The sequence below is a fragment of the Magallana gigas genome, chromosome 1 (assembly GCF_963853765.1).
Source record: "Magallana gigas chromosome 1, xbMagGiga1.1, whole genome shotgun sequence".
NCBI lineage: Eukaryota > Metazoa > Mollusca > Bivalvia > Ostreida > Ostreidae > Magallana > Magallana gigas.
The window spans coordinates 48766146-48782911 of record NC_088853.1 but is presented as its reverse complement, the minus strand read 5'-3'; the positions used below and the strand labels follow the sequence as shown (position 1 = coordinate 48782911).

The following is a 16766-nucleotide window of genomic DNA, read 5'->3' as shown; positions in this document are numbered from 1 at the left end:
GTCGGAAATTTATGGAAAGATAGCTCTGCGTTGTTGTCGTTACAATTGACTAATAATTATTGACCCTCCCCGGGGACATTGACCCATCCCCACACTCACAAATTATAAAGAACTCGGTACAATTTCAATCATGTTTTGTCCTGTTGTAATTAAATTTTGAATATTACCACCAAACAAATTGAATTGTAACATTTGTTCACACAAAAATACCAATTAATTCAGAATCTATAAAAAGTTATCTGATAAGACTTTCCCAATGGTAATTGTGATGTCATCAACCTTGCATTTTACCGGGTTTTTTTTATAAATTAGCAGACGACACCAATTATTTAATGTTTAATTGTCCGCAGCACTCACGATGAAATTTACATATAAGAATTTTGTTCCCGGCGACGGCATCGTACAGATTTTCGGAATTAAAAAACTATGTGAAAATCTGCAATTTATATAACTTTTGAGCACATCTTAGAAATATGACATAATGTTGAAATCATTTTTCTGTTTTGAAAACAGGATGAACTTGTGTAACTTGGTACTTTATATTCACATGTATTCTAGATATTGTAAGCGTATTTTCGTGTGATTTAAACAACTTTTGAATTTTAGGGCAAATATTAAAAAAAAAAAACGTACATTCTTCTTTCACAATTTTGATGGAGGTTTCGTTAACTTTTAAATAATGCATTCAGTCTTATAAATATAAGTAATGATCATTATATGAGCCTATTTGCCAAACCCCGGACCACCATAATTTATCAGAATTTTGGTAGTGAGCTTTATGGATATCATAGAATTCCATTTTGTTTTTACCGCCAAGATAACCCCCCCCCCAAAAAAAAAAAAACAAAAAAAAACAAACAAACAAAAAAAACCAAAAAAACAAAACAAAACAAAAATGAACAAATAAACAAAAAAAAAACACATAACAAACAAACAAACTCCAAAACAGAATTCAACTTTTAATTTAAGACAATTGCATGTACATTTCAATGTGGACGCGTTAAATGAACAGTTTTATGCATCGAGCCTACACTGTTGTGGACAAAACACTCGTAATCTCCGATGTCTTCTCTTTTCAGGCCGTTTATGTGAAGCGTTACTTTGTTTGCAGTGTAATTTAAGTGCAAATTTGAAGGAATTAGACTAGGAGCAGTCTGCAGAAGAAAAGATAAATAAGGGAGCAATATTGACAAATCAATGAACTAAATGAATATTCAATCAATGATTCAAAATATATATGTATACATCGTGTAAAAATCAATTTATTGATTAAGAAAAATGAGCGAATAGATAAATTGAAGGAGAAAAATAATTAAGAATATACTATAACAGATAAAATAAAGTAGATGAGGTGAAACAATAGCAATCGTTTTAATCATGAAATTAGATCATTGTAATCAGGGTTCTTTTAGCTTCATTCATTCATTAAAATGTAACTTTATATCTCAATTTGAGTCTTTTTCGTTAAATGAAATATATTACAAATTCTAAAATATATGCAACAGATGTTAAAGCATATCTAAGACTCAAGACAAAGAGAGTACACTTAAATCTGGTGAGTCGAAGGCACATCCTGGCATCATTGAATTTCCTTATCTAAATATGGAATAATTTTTTTTTCGAAAACAGTGATATACTTCTATAATTGTAACTCAAAAAGCTGTGTTCAACTCTGATATCTTCTAAAAAATACATTAAGATATTGACTAAAACTATCAGCAACGACATAAAAAAATGACAATTTACTTAAGTTACATGCATTTACTAAAATCAATATTGATATATCTAATTCTGGTAGATTTGTACAAAATATTTCATGTAATTAGAATACTTTATTTTTCACAAAGCAATTTTTGTAATAATTAGCTGAAATGCCTTAAACTGTGATTTGAATATGAAAGCTTTATGTTTCTACCCTTAAACTGGTCAGTATTTACCAGCATGTTCCAACCCAGTTGATCATAATCCGGGTTACTTTCCACAACACAAGTCAGCTCTACATCATCACCATATTGATAAAAGGTAGGCCGGATCACTACGGATACAATTGATGGGGGTCCATACACTAAAAAATATGCAAACATTAAAATCTAAAAACTTTGTACAGGTTTGTTTTTGCTCCTCTTTTCTGTTTGTCCTGTTTTGAATTTGCCAAGAAGTAAAACATATGTAAGATGCTTTTTCCTAATTACAATGTACCAGTGTAATTTGAAAATTGTTTAAAATTCGTTGAGTTTTAATTTTCGCACGTTAACAACGAAAGCAAAAGAGGCGAAAATAAATCTGGAAAGAATATTACTAAGATATCAAAGGAGAAAAAAACGTTAAGCCCATTAGTTAAAAATTTACCAGTATGAGTTTAACTATATCTCCCGTTGTGTGTAACGATATTTTGCAAAACTTGTACTCTGATAATATCAAGTTTAAAAGGGTTTCTCCTTTTGGTAATTTATATGCAGAAAATAAAATTACTAGGGTATTTTTATGTTTTTAATTTACTCGAAGTTAGGTATTTTGCACCTATCTGGGTTATGTTATCACAAATTCTTTATTAATCTTTGAAAAAACCAATACAACAAGAACTTTAAAACAGGTTCCAACTTTATTTCAGACGGTCACCAGGATCAAAACAAAGATACCTGACTCATGTATTAAACATGAATAATATTAGTCTACCAATTTGCCTTATCGGTGTGTGAAATGGCTTTTGCAGTAATATTTTTATTAATTGTTTAATCCATATGACAAAATTACAATATGATTAAAACAATTTTTTAGCTTAGACACTTTTGTAAATATACGTGTAAGACCAGTTACATGATCATATCACAGGATAGTAAAAATATCTTAACACCTTAAGAAAACGAGAAGTTGTGATGACGAATGCAAATCCTTACTTTTAAAATGTAATGCGTGTGTGATAAGTTAGTCTTAAAGTAAAAGTGTCTGAGTAAAAGAGAAGGTGGAATTCTTCAAAAATATCAACGAAGTGGGAGAGGAACACACACCCTGGAAAAAAAAAGGGCATTGGAGAAATACATGTATATAGAAAGGTAACGAAAGATCTGAAATGGGAATTGAGGAGTATGAAAAAGAAGCGCTTATGTAGCATTCAACTAATTAAAGAGGTTTGATCAACGCGTACCGAGCTGCACTTTTAGGAGCTCCCCAAAGAGTTTATTTCTTAAATCACTACTTTGGTCTCTCGGAAATACCAAATTATATAACAAATGTATCGTCAATTCCTAATTACATATAACCACTTTGATGTAACATATATAACATTAATTGAGTAAATTGAACGATATATCATGTAGATCGTTTTTCTAAATAAAGGATCATTTCAAGCTGTATATTCCCATAAAATTTTATTAAGAGAACTCTGTTGGATAAATTAATTTATTTTTTTTTATATTTCTAGACGTAATGTTGTCTATCTACCTGCGGTGTATGTTGGTGTTTTATGGGCATGCGTAGTAGAAGTAGGCAATGTCGTTGTTGTGACTGTTGCAGGATGTAAATTTACAGTAAACACGTGGTGTGCGAACTGGAACCCGTCTGAAGTCACACAGATGTACTGTCCATTGTTAGTGACGTCAAAGTGTGTGATCACGAGAGTTTTCCCTTCATTGACCATGTGGGAGTTTGGAGGAAGAAGTCCTGTAGGCTAAATATGACTAAGTTGTTATTTTAGAAACACATGCATGCTCTGGCCGGTTTGTGAAAGTAGGACCTCTTTATTGACAGCATTAAAGAGTCATTAATGAGTTGAAAATATGGGATTTGTGCTAAATGTGTATCTTGTGTAAAAATAACAATATGTAATAATTATTGGATGTTACTATACATTTGTTCTAGGTTTGCTTTTGTTGACATGTCACCAAATATATTTAGTAATTAACATTTTAAAAAATATAGAAAAATATTTTCTAATTCAAAACTAATGAAAACCAATTTTAAAGATCATGCCACACAAAAACTTAGAACCCCGATGGATAGCGTTCATTTCCTACTCTTTTTTATACCTGTAATTATAAAAAATGTAAATGGTTTAATATCTACTTTTTACATATATTTACTAACTTTGAATAATTTGCAATGTCTTTTAATTCGTTCATTGATGCTAGTTTTAAAATCTTTATGCTATTTACATGTACGTTTTACATGAGTTGTTCTTTATATATTTCTGAGAGATTTTTCTTTTTTATCGGTCATACATTTTCCTTTTTCTGCAAATGACTAGAAAATGTCAGAAAAGTTTTCTTTATATGAAAGTGGTAAGGAGATTTCAAAGTTGATTGCATTGCATTGTACATGTGTACGTACCGAAATCCATGTCGTGTGTGGACTACTTCCGCCGCTTACCACGCATGTCAAATGAACTTCTGACCCAACTGTTATGTGTGATGGTTGATCAGTGAAAACAATCTGCAGGGGACCTTTTTGGAAATATACAAACCAATTTTTGATTTATTTGTAAATAAAATTATAAATTTCCTATTTACACTCTCCAAGAAAGTACAAATTCGTTTGACAATCTGACAATTTTTAGAAAAAAAACATACCTGCATATGACAAATCATAAAGAACCAGTACAAGAAATTGAACAATGCTTACTACAAAAGGAAAGGAAAAGTCATGTTTGTTAGATCCAGTGAAAAATATAATACGACAACCAATTCACTTGTTTTTAATTGTTTAATTGAAAGTTGATTGGCTGATAGAGTTGTTTCTTCTCCGTCACATTTTAGTGGATGTAGAGAGCCGTCAATTCAATAGATTTTTTTCAAGCGTTTCCATTCGATAACAATATGGACTATAATCTAACGGCCATATTTTCTCGAAATCTCTCCACCTTGATACATTCACAATTGTTATCATAAACACTATATCGATAAATAACAGTCATCGGAAGTGGAAAAAAATATATCAACTAAATCAAATTGCACAACCTTGCTCAATGATGTTTGAATGGAAATTAAAAAAAGACTAACCTGTATGCATGTCGTTTGGCGACTCTGATAATGACTTTTCATGTATAGTTCAACCTGACCTTCTTCAAAAGGAATAAACTTAGATAAGCACGGACATGCACCTATATAAGCGCATTCACAAAACCCAACAGTGGTCCCTCCATGGATATCATGCTAGCGAAGAAATTCCCTTCATGATTAAATCACGGGGACAAATAGAGTATTTCGAGATCCATGCATATTTCTCTCATTATACAAAATATCCTAATTTAGCGTTCATTAATCTTTTTACCAAGGTATATCATACAACTCGCATGGTCAAATATAATTTTTAGAGAGTATTTTAAAACTATAGACATAGCACATATCCCGGAATTTCTAGGATATGGAAAATGATCCACTGAATGTCTTATCAGATGTTCTTCCTAGCTTGTCAAGCTTCGTGAGCAACAACTTAACAGCTTTGAGACTTCCTAATCTAACACCTAGTATTTCAGGTTCAAGTTTATTTTCCTCTGAAACTCTGTCTCTTCTCTTTTAAAATTGTTAGAATCACAACCCATAATGTTTGCATCCAATATTTACAACGCAAACAATAGTAGTTAACTTCAAACAAAAAAGAGTTCTACTTTTGAAAAATCTAATTAGTTAGGTTTTTGCTTATTGGCCAAATGGTAAACCTTTGACCATCAAAACTTCTTAACAGTGATATTTTCTGGGGTGTATTGAACGCCATAACTGTATTAAGGTCAATTTCATATGATATGAATTGGTATATTATTTTTATGCTTTAGTAACATCATTATAAGCAGTTTTAACATCATTATATGCAGTGAGTATACACATTGCTAATTAACATCATTATATACTGTGAATAATCATTATATCCAAAGTTATAATATTTATTTCACGTAATACCATTACATTATGTCGTAAGATAATTATATGAAGTGGTTTATTATCATAAGCTATGAAAAAATCTTCATGTGATGATAAATCTCATTTTATACAGAGATAAACTCAAAATGATTTGTTGTCCAGTCGTTATGTTAATATGTGGTACACTCTTCATGTGCAGTTGCAAAATCCTTCTTGACGTTAGGTTATAAGTTCAATATATGCAGTACTAATTTCATGTTATGGTGTGTTAAATCATATGCATCATACATTTATTGTAGTGAAAGCGTAACATGTCATGGTAAATTCTTTATATGATGCGACAATTTTATCATATGCCGTTATTGAGTCATTACATGATGGGGTGAGTTTTTTACAGTATGTGATCCTTTCATGATATGGAGTGGTAACTTCTTTTTATGTAGTCGTTACTTTTTATGAGGTTATAAACTGGTTCTCTCTGAAAAGTTTTAATGGGGAAGAGGTCCAGTTCTTTTTTAAAAGAGGTGCCTCGTTCTTTATTGTTAGTTTTATGATGACGATGATGAAGAAAGCATTTTACACATTAAAAACTGCGGTTATTTTTATGAAACTCCTTAAATTAAGTATCTGATATGCTGAAAACTCGCTAATGATAAATAAATGATTTAGTTTTTTCGTAAAATGGAATTAAAATGGGTTGTGTTTAGTTAATTAATAAAGTAAATTCAGACTCTAATAAGTTTAGCAGCTAAACCTAAGTTTCTATGCTTGTTTGGGTTTTTTCAACCTTTTTAAAAGCTTTTTTTCCAAGGTCTTTTAAATCAACATTATTTTTACAAAGTAAAACAATTAAACTGTAAACCACAGTGTGAAATTTCTAAGAATATATGTCAAATACATAACAAAAAATTCAAAGGTCACAAGCCACAAACCATGGCCATTGACCTAGTTTTTGGACAGTGAAAACAAACACCACAGTTGAAGCTATATAACGTGGTGCTTTTTCATGATCATCAGTATTATTATTAATTAATTCTGAGTTAATGCCATCCTTGAACTGCATGTTCATCGGAATAAATATTTTGTGTAACAAAAATTTAGAAACCAGATAAAAAATTTACCAGTTATATGATTTATTTCCGACGGGTAAAAGATACACTATTTTGGTGGATGAAGTGAGAGCGTTTGGAAGTCCGAACCAAAGGAATTTTGTACAAAACACTGATACTGCTCTATGTTCTCGGCGGTCAGGTGTTTAATATGTACCTTTACCATGTCTGTACCATACACTAAATTGATATTGGCTGGAATTCTGCTGGGATCAGTCTGTAAAACAAAATATTTTTTCTTAAATATCAGTCAAATGATACTGATCACTTTGTAGCTACATCAAAATGACACTTTAGTGGATGATACCTACAAATTAGGCATTGCCTGCCGCCTAATCTATTTTTGTAGATAAATATTTCCATTGTTTTTATCAATAATGTATAATTTCAGTACTTTTTTACGGTTGAAAAAATGTCAAATGCAGATAAGTATGCGTAATATACATTTTTGTTCATTTCATTATTAGACGTGAGTCCATCACAAACATTTTTCTGGCCTGTTACAAAAACAGCTTTCAAAGTTATAGAGTAAAAGGTTTAAGTGTTATAAAGTAATGAAGACATGTTTTGTATTCTATTCTACACAGTGTATTTATGCACATATTAAACAAATCTAATTTAAGGTTTTATCTGATTAAAGGATTTATTCTTCATAAAATATCTCATGATCAAATGCGTGTGGCTTGTATTCATAAACTGTTTAAAGTCCCAAACATACACAACGCAAATCAGCGTGTTTTGAGTGGTCTTATTCTGTTGTCATGAACGAAAAGAGAATCATGCATGTCATAGTTGTAAGTTTTTGTGAGATATTACAAAGGACGATACGTTTTCAGGGGAAAATGTGTCCACTTACGCAGCACTGTTAAGGTTTACTTTGTGGTCGCGCCAACCAGAAAGTACGGGAAATGTTAACTATGACATCACACAAAACAACAAGTTGTCAAAAATGCTAAAAAAAAAAAAAAATACAGCAATTTCCAAGTGTTATGGGTACGAAAACATTAAACTTCATTAAAAATTACATATGCCTGCAAATTTGTAGTCAAATTAGTCCAACAACGATAATTATAAACAACTAACTTATCGCAGTGAACTTGTCGATGTGACGTCATACTGTATATTTTGACGCATATTTTGTGTAGAGAGGCGGATCAATAAACTTTTTAACATGGAAAAATGTATTTTATAAATGAAGGGAAGATAGCCATAAAACAATTATCATACCATTAAATCTTATCTATTGTGCCTGTTTTGATTCGGCATGTGCTTATTATTTTAGAGTGTGTATTATTTCTTTTCTAGAGTGTTTACTGTACGAGTTCGATGTGTTTGACATCGGGAAGCCTATCTAAATCCTTTTTTTACAAGGTCATACACTAAAAAGATCATTATAATCTTTTTTATATGAATTAAAGGAATGTTTAATTCATTTAAAAGTACTGCTGCTTCGATGTAATCTATAGAATGAATTAATAAATACGTAAAATATTAAGCAAACTTAAGGTCATATAAATTCCAACCGGAGCTCATTTCTTTGATATTTATTCTAAAACAACTGAACTCTATACAACGCAGCAGCACTTTTAGAATCTACCAGAAAAGAATAATTGAATAATCATTTAAATTTTTGTTTCAAATAGGGGTATACCCTTGTAATATTGAAATTTGTTCATGGCCTCCATCCGGGATAATTATCAACACATGTCGCGTGGCTATCAAATCAGGGGACCACACTAAGTGTCATACAAAGTAGCATTTACTATACCATTTCATTTTATATGACATTTAAATTTACATTTACATCATGATAAAATAACTTTACCTTAATATATGTTATCACAGATGCATCGTTTAATGAATGTTTAAATCCGCTGATAGTTTCATAGTAAGCCTTAACAGTGCTGCGTACGTTGTCAACAACGAAGTTTTTTTTTTAATTTTCACGTAAGATTTTGAGTTTATTTGCAGTGGACACATTTTCTTATAAATAAAATTTTTATATTATAAAATGTGTTTCCATAATGTGTGTTTTCAATACCATCATATTCCATCCAAGCTGATCAGATGGAGGGTTGCTCTCTACTCTACAGATGAGCTCCACGTCATCACCATAATGATAATTAGTGGGCTGTACTTCTGTGGATAAAATAGTTGGTGGTCTTGGAGCTATAAAGTAAGAAATATTTGCATATACATTTAATTAAAAATGAAAACAGATGTCGTTCTAATTGAAACAAGATTGGGTGTATTTAATTATGTTGACATCTTACCGGTATGGGTTGTTTTATGGGCATGCGTAGTAGACCGTGTCGTTGTTGGGGTCGTTGTTGTGGTCGTTCCAGAATTTAAAATCACAGTAAACACGTGGTGTGCAAATTGGAATCCGTCTGAGGTCACACAGATGTACTGACCGTTATTCGTAACGTCAAAGTGGGTGATCACGAGTGTTTTCCCTTCATTGGTCATGTGTGAGTTTGGCGGGAGAAGTCCTGTTGGCTACATTTAAGTATAAGTTGTTACTTTGAAGAAAACTTCACTTTTACGGATGATTTGATTTGAGAACATTTTTGTGTATGTTATATTGTCTTATTTATCCTAAATAACGTAAAGACGTAATTGTTTGATGTATATGTAGTCAAGTTAATGTCACCATGTTAATCTAAAACTTTAAATTTGTTCATTGATAATGCAATTCTTGTGATACCTGTGCATCTTTATATAAACATGTTTTCTTCATTATTTATTTATTCTGAGAGATGTTTTTTCTTTCTTTTTGTACTTTTTGTCATAATATATCTTTATGCAAAACACAAGAAAATGTCAAACAAGACACGTATTCATTTATAATTGGTAGGATTTGAAAATTGAGTGCATATCATTGTACCTACTGAAATCCATGTCGTATGGGGACTACTTCCGCCGCTTACCACGCATGTCAAATGAACTTCTGACCCAACCATTATTTGCGATGGTTGATCAGTGAAAACAATCTGCAGGGGGTCTTTTTTAGAAATATATAAAACTCAATCTCATTTGTGTAGATAAAATCAATCATTCACCTCATCACACTCGTCATTAAAGAAAAAAAACAATATTTATAATATGATTTTAATACGGAAAAAATCATGCATACCTGCATATGACAATTCAAAGAGAACCAGTGCCAAAAACTGAACAACAGTCTCTACAAAAGATAAAAAGTCATTTTTTTTATATCATATTGTAAATTACGTTATTATAGGTCAACAAGTATTAGTGTTTTAGACTGAATATTAACTGATAGAAATGTGTCATTCATTGAGATTTTTGTTTCCTGTCTGTCACATTTTTGTTGTGTAAGTGACATTGGTTCAAGCTGTTGACTATTGTAAAAAATGACAATGACACTCTGTCAATCATCTCCAAAATCAATATATACAAGAACAAATTCAAAGCAGAGGAACTCGGACCTCTAAAAAGAGAGAGAGATGGGATCAGTTGCCTAGGAGGAGAAAGAATCCCATGTCGGCCGGTTGCACCCGCCGTGTGGAGAGTGTCAAAATCATGAAAAACGGAATGAACTGTACTCGGTGTATAAATAATCGTCTCGCAAGTATAAAAAAGCGGTCAGCAAATGTCCTAATGAAACATAATGTTGAACTTGCTGACAAGGTCATTGTATCGACCATAGATTTTAATCGAGGTTCTTGCTATTCTTGTTTCAGCAAATTGTTTGTTAATAGCTTGCCTCGTTTTAAAAATTGTTCGTATGTAGAGCATGCACCTGCTGGGAGACATAAACCCCATAAGCAGGTGATGATGGTATATTGATGCATAAGTAAGGGAAGTTGACGATTGAAAAAACTAAAACCATCACGTGATGTGTAATGGACCTATTATCTACACTTTGATACAATAACAATTGCCAGTGTTCATAAACAATATATCGATGAATACATGCAGCAGTTGTCGGGAGTGTAATGAATACTTTTAATCAAATCAAATTGTCCCATCTTGCTAAATTATATTTAAATAGAAAAAAAAAATAAACGAGCAACTCACCTGTATGCATCTCGTTTGGGAACTCCGATAATGACTTCTCGTGTTTGGTCAAATCTGACCTTGTTTAACTAGAACAAATAAAGATAAGCAAAGACATTTCGTATCACAATTAAGAACAACAGGCGTGCATGCAAATCATTTTATCATTTTCTTAAAACTTGGCACAAAACCTGTATGCGCATGTACAACAGTCGACAATGGTGCCTCGGTGGATAAACATGCTACAGAAGAAAATTTCCTATATAGTTTTTTGACGGGGACAATAAAGATTGTTTGCGATTTCATGCTATTTTCTTTCATAAACACGTACATTTATCCTAATTTCGTATGCATCTACCATTCTTAATATCAAGGTTCTAAGTAAAACACTCGCATGCGTTTCTTTTAATATTACACGCATATACCACATGCGATTTTATTCAAGGACCTATCTATAGTAAATTGTGTTTTTTTCCGGAAATTTCCCACTCGAACGTCTTCACCTCAAAACTTGTTTGTTTGGTACTTCCTTCCTTGGATCTTTTAAAAACTGGTAAGACACGCATTTTCCTTAAAAAATAAATATACATGTACTCTTGTGGAAAATCATAGCTAGCGAATACTTTTATAATTTTTTTTATATTTGAGAAAAAATTAATTTGCTGCTGGATAATGGTTGATGGCCACCGAATTTTTTTTTGATAATGTGATGAGTCCAATTCAGATAATTGTTTAACACTTATGTGCATTTTCATGAAATTGTTACATGTACAAAATAGACTGCGATCTATTGAACCGGCAACGTATTTTATATATTGAAATTGCTAAAAGATTAAAAGATAACTTTTATTATTATGTTTATTTATTATTGTTCTTAAAAGTTATCTAGGCAATAATTAACAATGACCTAAGTGCATAACGGTATGTAAACCTTCTGTAATTAATAAATGTGAACACAAAATACTAAAAACGGGATTATAGGTAATAAAACATTTGTTTAATGCCTGAACAGTCAATAGACCCGAATTTTTCCCTTGTTGCAGGGAACAGATCAGTATGATCTCATGATGAATTTACTAGTATACTGCAGAGAGAATTTCACAGTTTCACTGCATTTCATAACAGCATATTGTAGTTTAACTAACAATCCAACTTTTTTATTTCGTTCGATAGATACATTAATTCAATAGTTTTTGTAATACAGGGTCTGTGTTATACTATGCTTGATGTGATATAGGATGAATATTAAATAGGTACAAGTGTTTCCTAAAATTGATGAAATTATTTCAGTGTTTATCTATTGGGACACATACACTGTGTGTGAACATGTCGGGGATTTTAGTTATTTGTTAGTGTTCTGTTTTTGTTTGTTTATTTGTTTGTTTTTGTTTTGTTGTTGTTGTTTTTGGTTTTGTTTTGGTTTTTTTAAGGCGTCGAGCTAATGCTCGGCAGCCTTCTAGCGATCGTCTGGATTGGCAATCGTCTAAAAATTCATGCTCTGCACCGCCTTTTAAATGCGCATAAGAAATAAGTTCTTTAAAGTATTAAACGTATTACAAGATTTTTTTTCCCATTTATTCAACTAAATTGTGTACAAAAAACCCAACTTTACCTACCTGGTTATTGACAACTCATTGCATAAGAATAAATTTCCTTAATCAAGAAATGTCGGATGAATACAATCAGGCCTAGGTGAAAAGATTCACTAAATATTATTTTAGTTTATCGCTTACATTTTAATTGGAGACCGTGCCCGATAGAAATAACATTTTAGATGTAAATTTATTTTTTATTTGGCACGGTCTCCAAAATTAATGTAAGCGATAAACGTATCTAGCAATTTTGTTGCAAAAAATAAAAACGATAATGCAGTTGGTTTGGTCGAGCATTTTAGATAGCACGTGTTGTGGATTTGTTTGTAAACAACCATACCATAGGAAATCTTGTTTCATTATTGAAATAAATAAATGTATGTTTTGTTATTATAATTAGGGACACACGGTTAATGCATTCAAATAATGAACCTGTGAAAGTTGTTCAAAGACTGTTTGAAGCAGAAAAAAAAATTATTTTTGAACTTTGAAATTTTTGATTTTTGCAACTATGATGAGTTTTTGTATTATAAAAGCACCACTACCTATTTTATAAGAAAATATACTGATTTTTGTTTTTAAAGCAGCAGAAAACAGAATCCATATACTTTTCTATTCTAAGTCTAACATTATTTGATATGACTATTAGTACAGAAATTCAAATTATTGATATCATTCTATATAAAAGAAAAAAAATGTCAGCTCGACGCCTTTGTGGCCGTTCCGGCCTTTGATTTGTTTAAATTTGGTTTTTTTGTTTTTTTTGTTTTTTTTGTTTTTTTTTTTTTTTTGGGGGGGGGGGGTTACATTTAAACTAACGTTTGATTGCTTGTCTGTTTTTATTTTCAAGAAAACGTTCACTCGTAATTTGTACAGGTAGCTTAATAGCATCTCGTTTCAAGAACCAAGATGAAACAATAGATATGTTTTAAAACCTTTATTGAGTTTCATTTCATAGCCTATTACATCGATATTTTGGGAAGAAAAAACAAAGTTAACCACACGAAAACAAGTTGCACAGTCTAGCATTAACTTTTGAAACATTAAAGTTAAAATCTTATACATGTATAAATTTTGATGATTTTAATTAATCCTTGATTGATTGATTAACATTTGACTTCGTGTCAGGGTTTTGATGGTTTGAAGTAATCAATTATAAGCTTTGATCTCGCGTTTTCTATTATTGTTAATGAGATCCACACGATAGGTCTAAAACTCTGTCTTCCACCATTCCCTTCTGCTGCATTTTCTGAAGGGGACGAAACACCATCAGCAGAGTTCCTAGTATACATACATAGACAACAGCCTCGACAAGGAACCCCACCCCTGGAAATACGTGTGCGCTTAAGCTATATATATTCAAGAAAACGATGGATCCTAAGAATTTCGACGAGGTTTCTGCAGCAGATAGCAATGCAAACATTTTTCCCGCTTCGTCCACGTCAACAGCTTTGCTAACCAATGAGCGTAAAGCGGAAGTGATCAGGCCCGACATCGCACCAATCGAAACCGACACAAACACCATCCAGGAAGTACTGCAAAACCCCGCCCACAACAGTCGAGTTAATTTGAATAAGATTCCCAGAATGACTATTGAGATATCGGACATATGTAGGTGGATAGAAAAGATGGGGAGGAACAGAAAAAGAGATAGCCCTTTAACGGCGTATTCGAGGGACATGAGGTAACCGTACCAGGATTTTGGCCAATTTAGGGGTGTCCTTGTGATGAATAAGAGATTGATGTCTGCCTCACCTGCTCTGCATATCTGTGTTGCAAGAGAAATGATCAGAAGAACTATGATGATTTTTCGACTGTTTAGAAATCTAGGCTTTGTAACAACACTCAGCGCATCTTTCAGGTTAGAAGGTCTAAACACTTCGCATAATTCACATCGCCTTGCTGTTTGCAAATCGTCGTCGGTTGTTTTTCGTTCGATCGTTTCGTCGAGAAGGATTATGGTAAAAATTATAGAAATACCGTGAAGTATTGCAACACAGAGGAATGTCATGCTAAGATCGAGAAGGTCTTGGAAAATTCCGGAGAAAAACGAACCAATGCAGACACCGAGAAAATTCATGGCTAACAGAATACCGAGATTTTTAGTGCGATCCACAGACAAAGATACATCACACACAATGCTATTGACTGCCATTGTTATTACGGAGCTTTTTCCAAAGAGTCCCTGAAGAGCTAGACCACAGAATATCAAAGGAATCCTGTACAGCGGCACCAAATCACTTAAAATATAAAATAAGACGGCGAAAACACTACCAAGGCTAGGCAGGAGAACGGGAATCTTCCTTCCATAGCGGTCACTGTAAGATCCACATAGAAGTGCCAGAGGAATGGCGGGAATATTCAAAAGCAATCTGTAGTATATGAGATAATTTCCCGACAAGCTCTGCATGTGGTTCTCTAGTTCCGGGTGTTTATCTAGATCCATACACAGCGTGTTGTTTTTGTCTTTTCCGTACATATATGTATCATAACACACGGCGGTCACTAGGTACGGTTTGGTCGTAGTGTCCAGCATCGATTCTCCGACCTTATACAGAAAGAATATGATGTTTACAACCACGAAACCATGATCACCCCAAAACATGGCTCCAAACTTCTCTACGCGGCTGTTCAAGCTACGGGGTTCCTGCTTCAATTCTGATAGATGACTTTCTCCTGGAATTAAATATTCGATAAGCATATGATAAGAAGTGGATAATTCTAAGTTAGACTTCTACTAATACTAAGGTAAAATTTTAGTATAAAATGTAGTTATTCAAAAAGTTGAACCAATAGAAATATACTTCAAATAAAACTTAAGCGAAGTCTGAGATTTATATGTCGCTTTAATGAATGTGTTTAGTTTCTAGATATAAAACATCTCAAAATGGTATAATATTATAGAGTTACTTAACTTTTTCAACGAAAGTATTAATTGAATCACTAAAACGTATGACACATACAATTGTTTTAAGCAATATATAATGTAGATGATAATTGTAGAACGGCAAACAGTATTAAACAAACGCCGTCACTGGTACATTGTGTATGTTACATGGTATTACATTACATTACATTACATTCAGCATATGTTTGGGCTTTATTTTATGTGTGTTTCATGGTATTACATTACATTCTGGTTCTGTGTGGGATTTATTTTGATGAGTCCTGTATTAACGAGGAAATATTACATGTACATGTAAAGCCAACACCCTAATATGATTAAAATATCGTTGTCCGTTGAATCAATAGAAGAACTGAGCTGTCTTTTGATCACGTAGGAACGCGTTCATTAAGAACATATACATGGAATGACTGCTGATTTATCAAGTTAACGTGTACATAGACCCAAACTTATACCTTAAACATTTCGTGAGCTGAATAAAAATATGATTTTTTAAATTTTTGGTAACAAAAACTGATTTATGCATTTTATTTTGTTTATTTTATTTATATTTGCAAATTATTGTCAAAATTTGAACATTTATTTATTATACCATTAACTTTTTTTTCTATTTGTTTGCTTATTTGAAATTTGTAGACAGGTTTAAGTTTATTTTGATATTCAAGTATACTAGAATTCATGTTTAAACTTTTCTTTTTTCCCTTTTTTACGATTATTTGATTATTGCTTGTAAAATGTATAAACATGTCAGAATAAAAACACAAATTCAAATTATAAAAATATCCGAATTGTTATTTGAAAATTGGAATTTTATTTCGGTGAATAAACGTGAATGTTGCAATTTAGCTGAATCTGTAAAAATGATGGGAGTAAAACGATTTCCTTATTACGAGAGTTCCCGGATATTGCAATCTAATCATTGTTGGTCTGTGGCCCATTCACAGCAGGAATATAGAAGATTGGAATACTTAAATTGAAAAATTCCATTCTCTTTTTCTTTGATTGTGTCCCAAAAATAATCCAATGACGTATGACGAGGATTATCGAGAATGATAATACCTTTAATGAAATAAACCCAGTAACTCCCGTGTTTTCTATATATACACCGGCGTAATTACACTGTAAGAATTTATTGTTCATTTGCTTACTTTGATTTTCATTAAACTTGTATAAATAGATAAAAATCGCAATTGGTTCAACTAAGATTAAGAATCGTTTCCACCTAAATCGTTTAATTCGGATCAATCACATCTTATATAGAATGTACTTAATATAAAGATAGTTC

At 32.0% G+C, this 16766-nt stretch overlaps 2 protein-coding genes across 2 annotated transcripts in view; both read right to left on the bottom strand.

Annotated features, from left to right (window-relative positions):
- Positions 1 to 944: 944 nt before the first annotated feature.
- LOC105332729 (neuronal cell adhesion molecule) lies at positions 945 to 11103 on the bottom strand. Its single transcript, XM_066069290.1, has 11 exons — positions 11006 to 11103; positions 10098 to 10148; positions 9853 to 9965; positions 9235 to 9460; positions 9003 to 9130; positions 4995 to 7178; positions 4566 to 4616; positions 4327 to 4439; positions 3442 to 3667; positions 1938 to 2065; positions 945 to 1154 (listed from the first exon to the last, which is right to left on the bottom strand). The coding sequence occupies exons 1-6, from the start codon at positions 11013 to 11015 to the stop codon at positions 7011 to 7013; spliced, it is 696 nt and encodes a 231-aa protein (XP_065925362.1). The 5' UTR covers positions 11016 to 11103; the 3' UTR covers positions 945 to 1154; positions 1938 to 2065; positions 3442 to 3667; positions 4327 to 4439; positions 4566 to 4616; positions 4995 to 7010.
- A 2594-nt stretch (positions 11104 to 13697) lies between these two features.
- The window catches only part of LOC105332745 (lysosomal proton-coupled steroid conjugate and bile acid symporter SLC46A3), a 5130-nt gene continuing 2061 nt past the window's right edge, over positions 13698 to 16766 (bottom strand). Inside the window, exon 2 of the mRNA XM_011435432.3 lies at positions 13698 to 15252. Coding sequence (XP_011433734.3) covers positions 13763 to 15181 — 1419 coding nt within the window. The 5' untranslated portion in view covers positions 15182 to 15252 and the 3' untranslated portion in view covers positions 13698 to 13762. The remainder of the gene's footprint in view (positions 15253 to 16766) is intronic.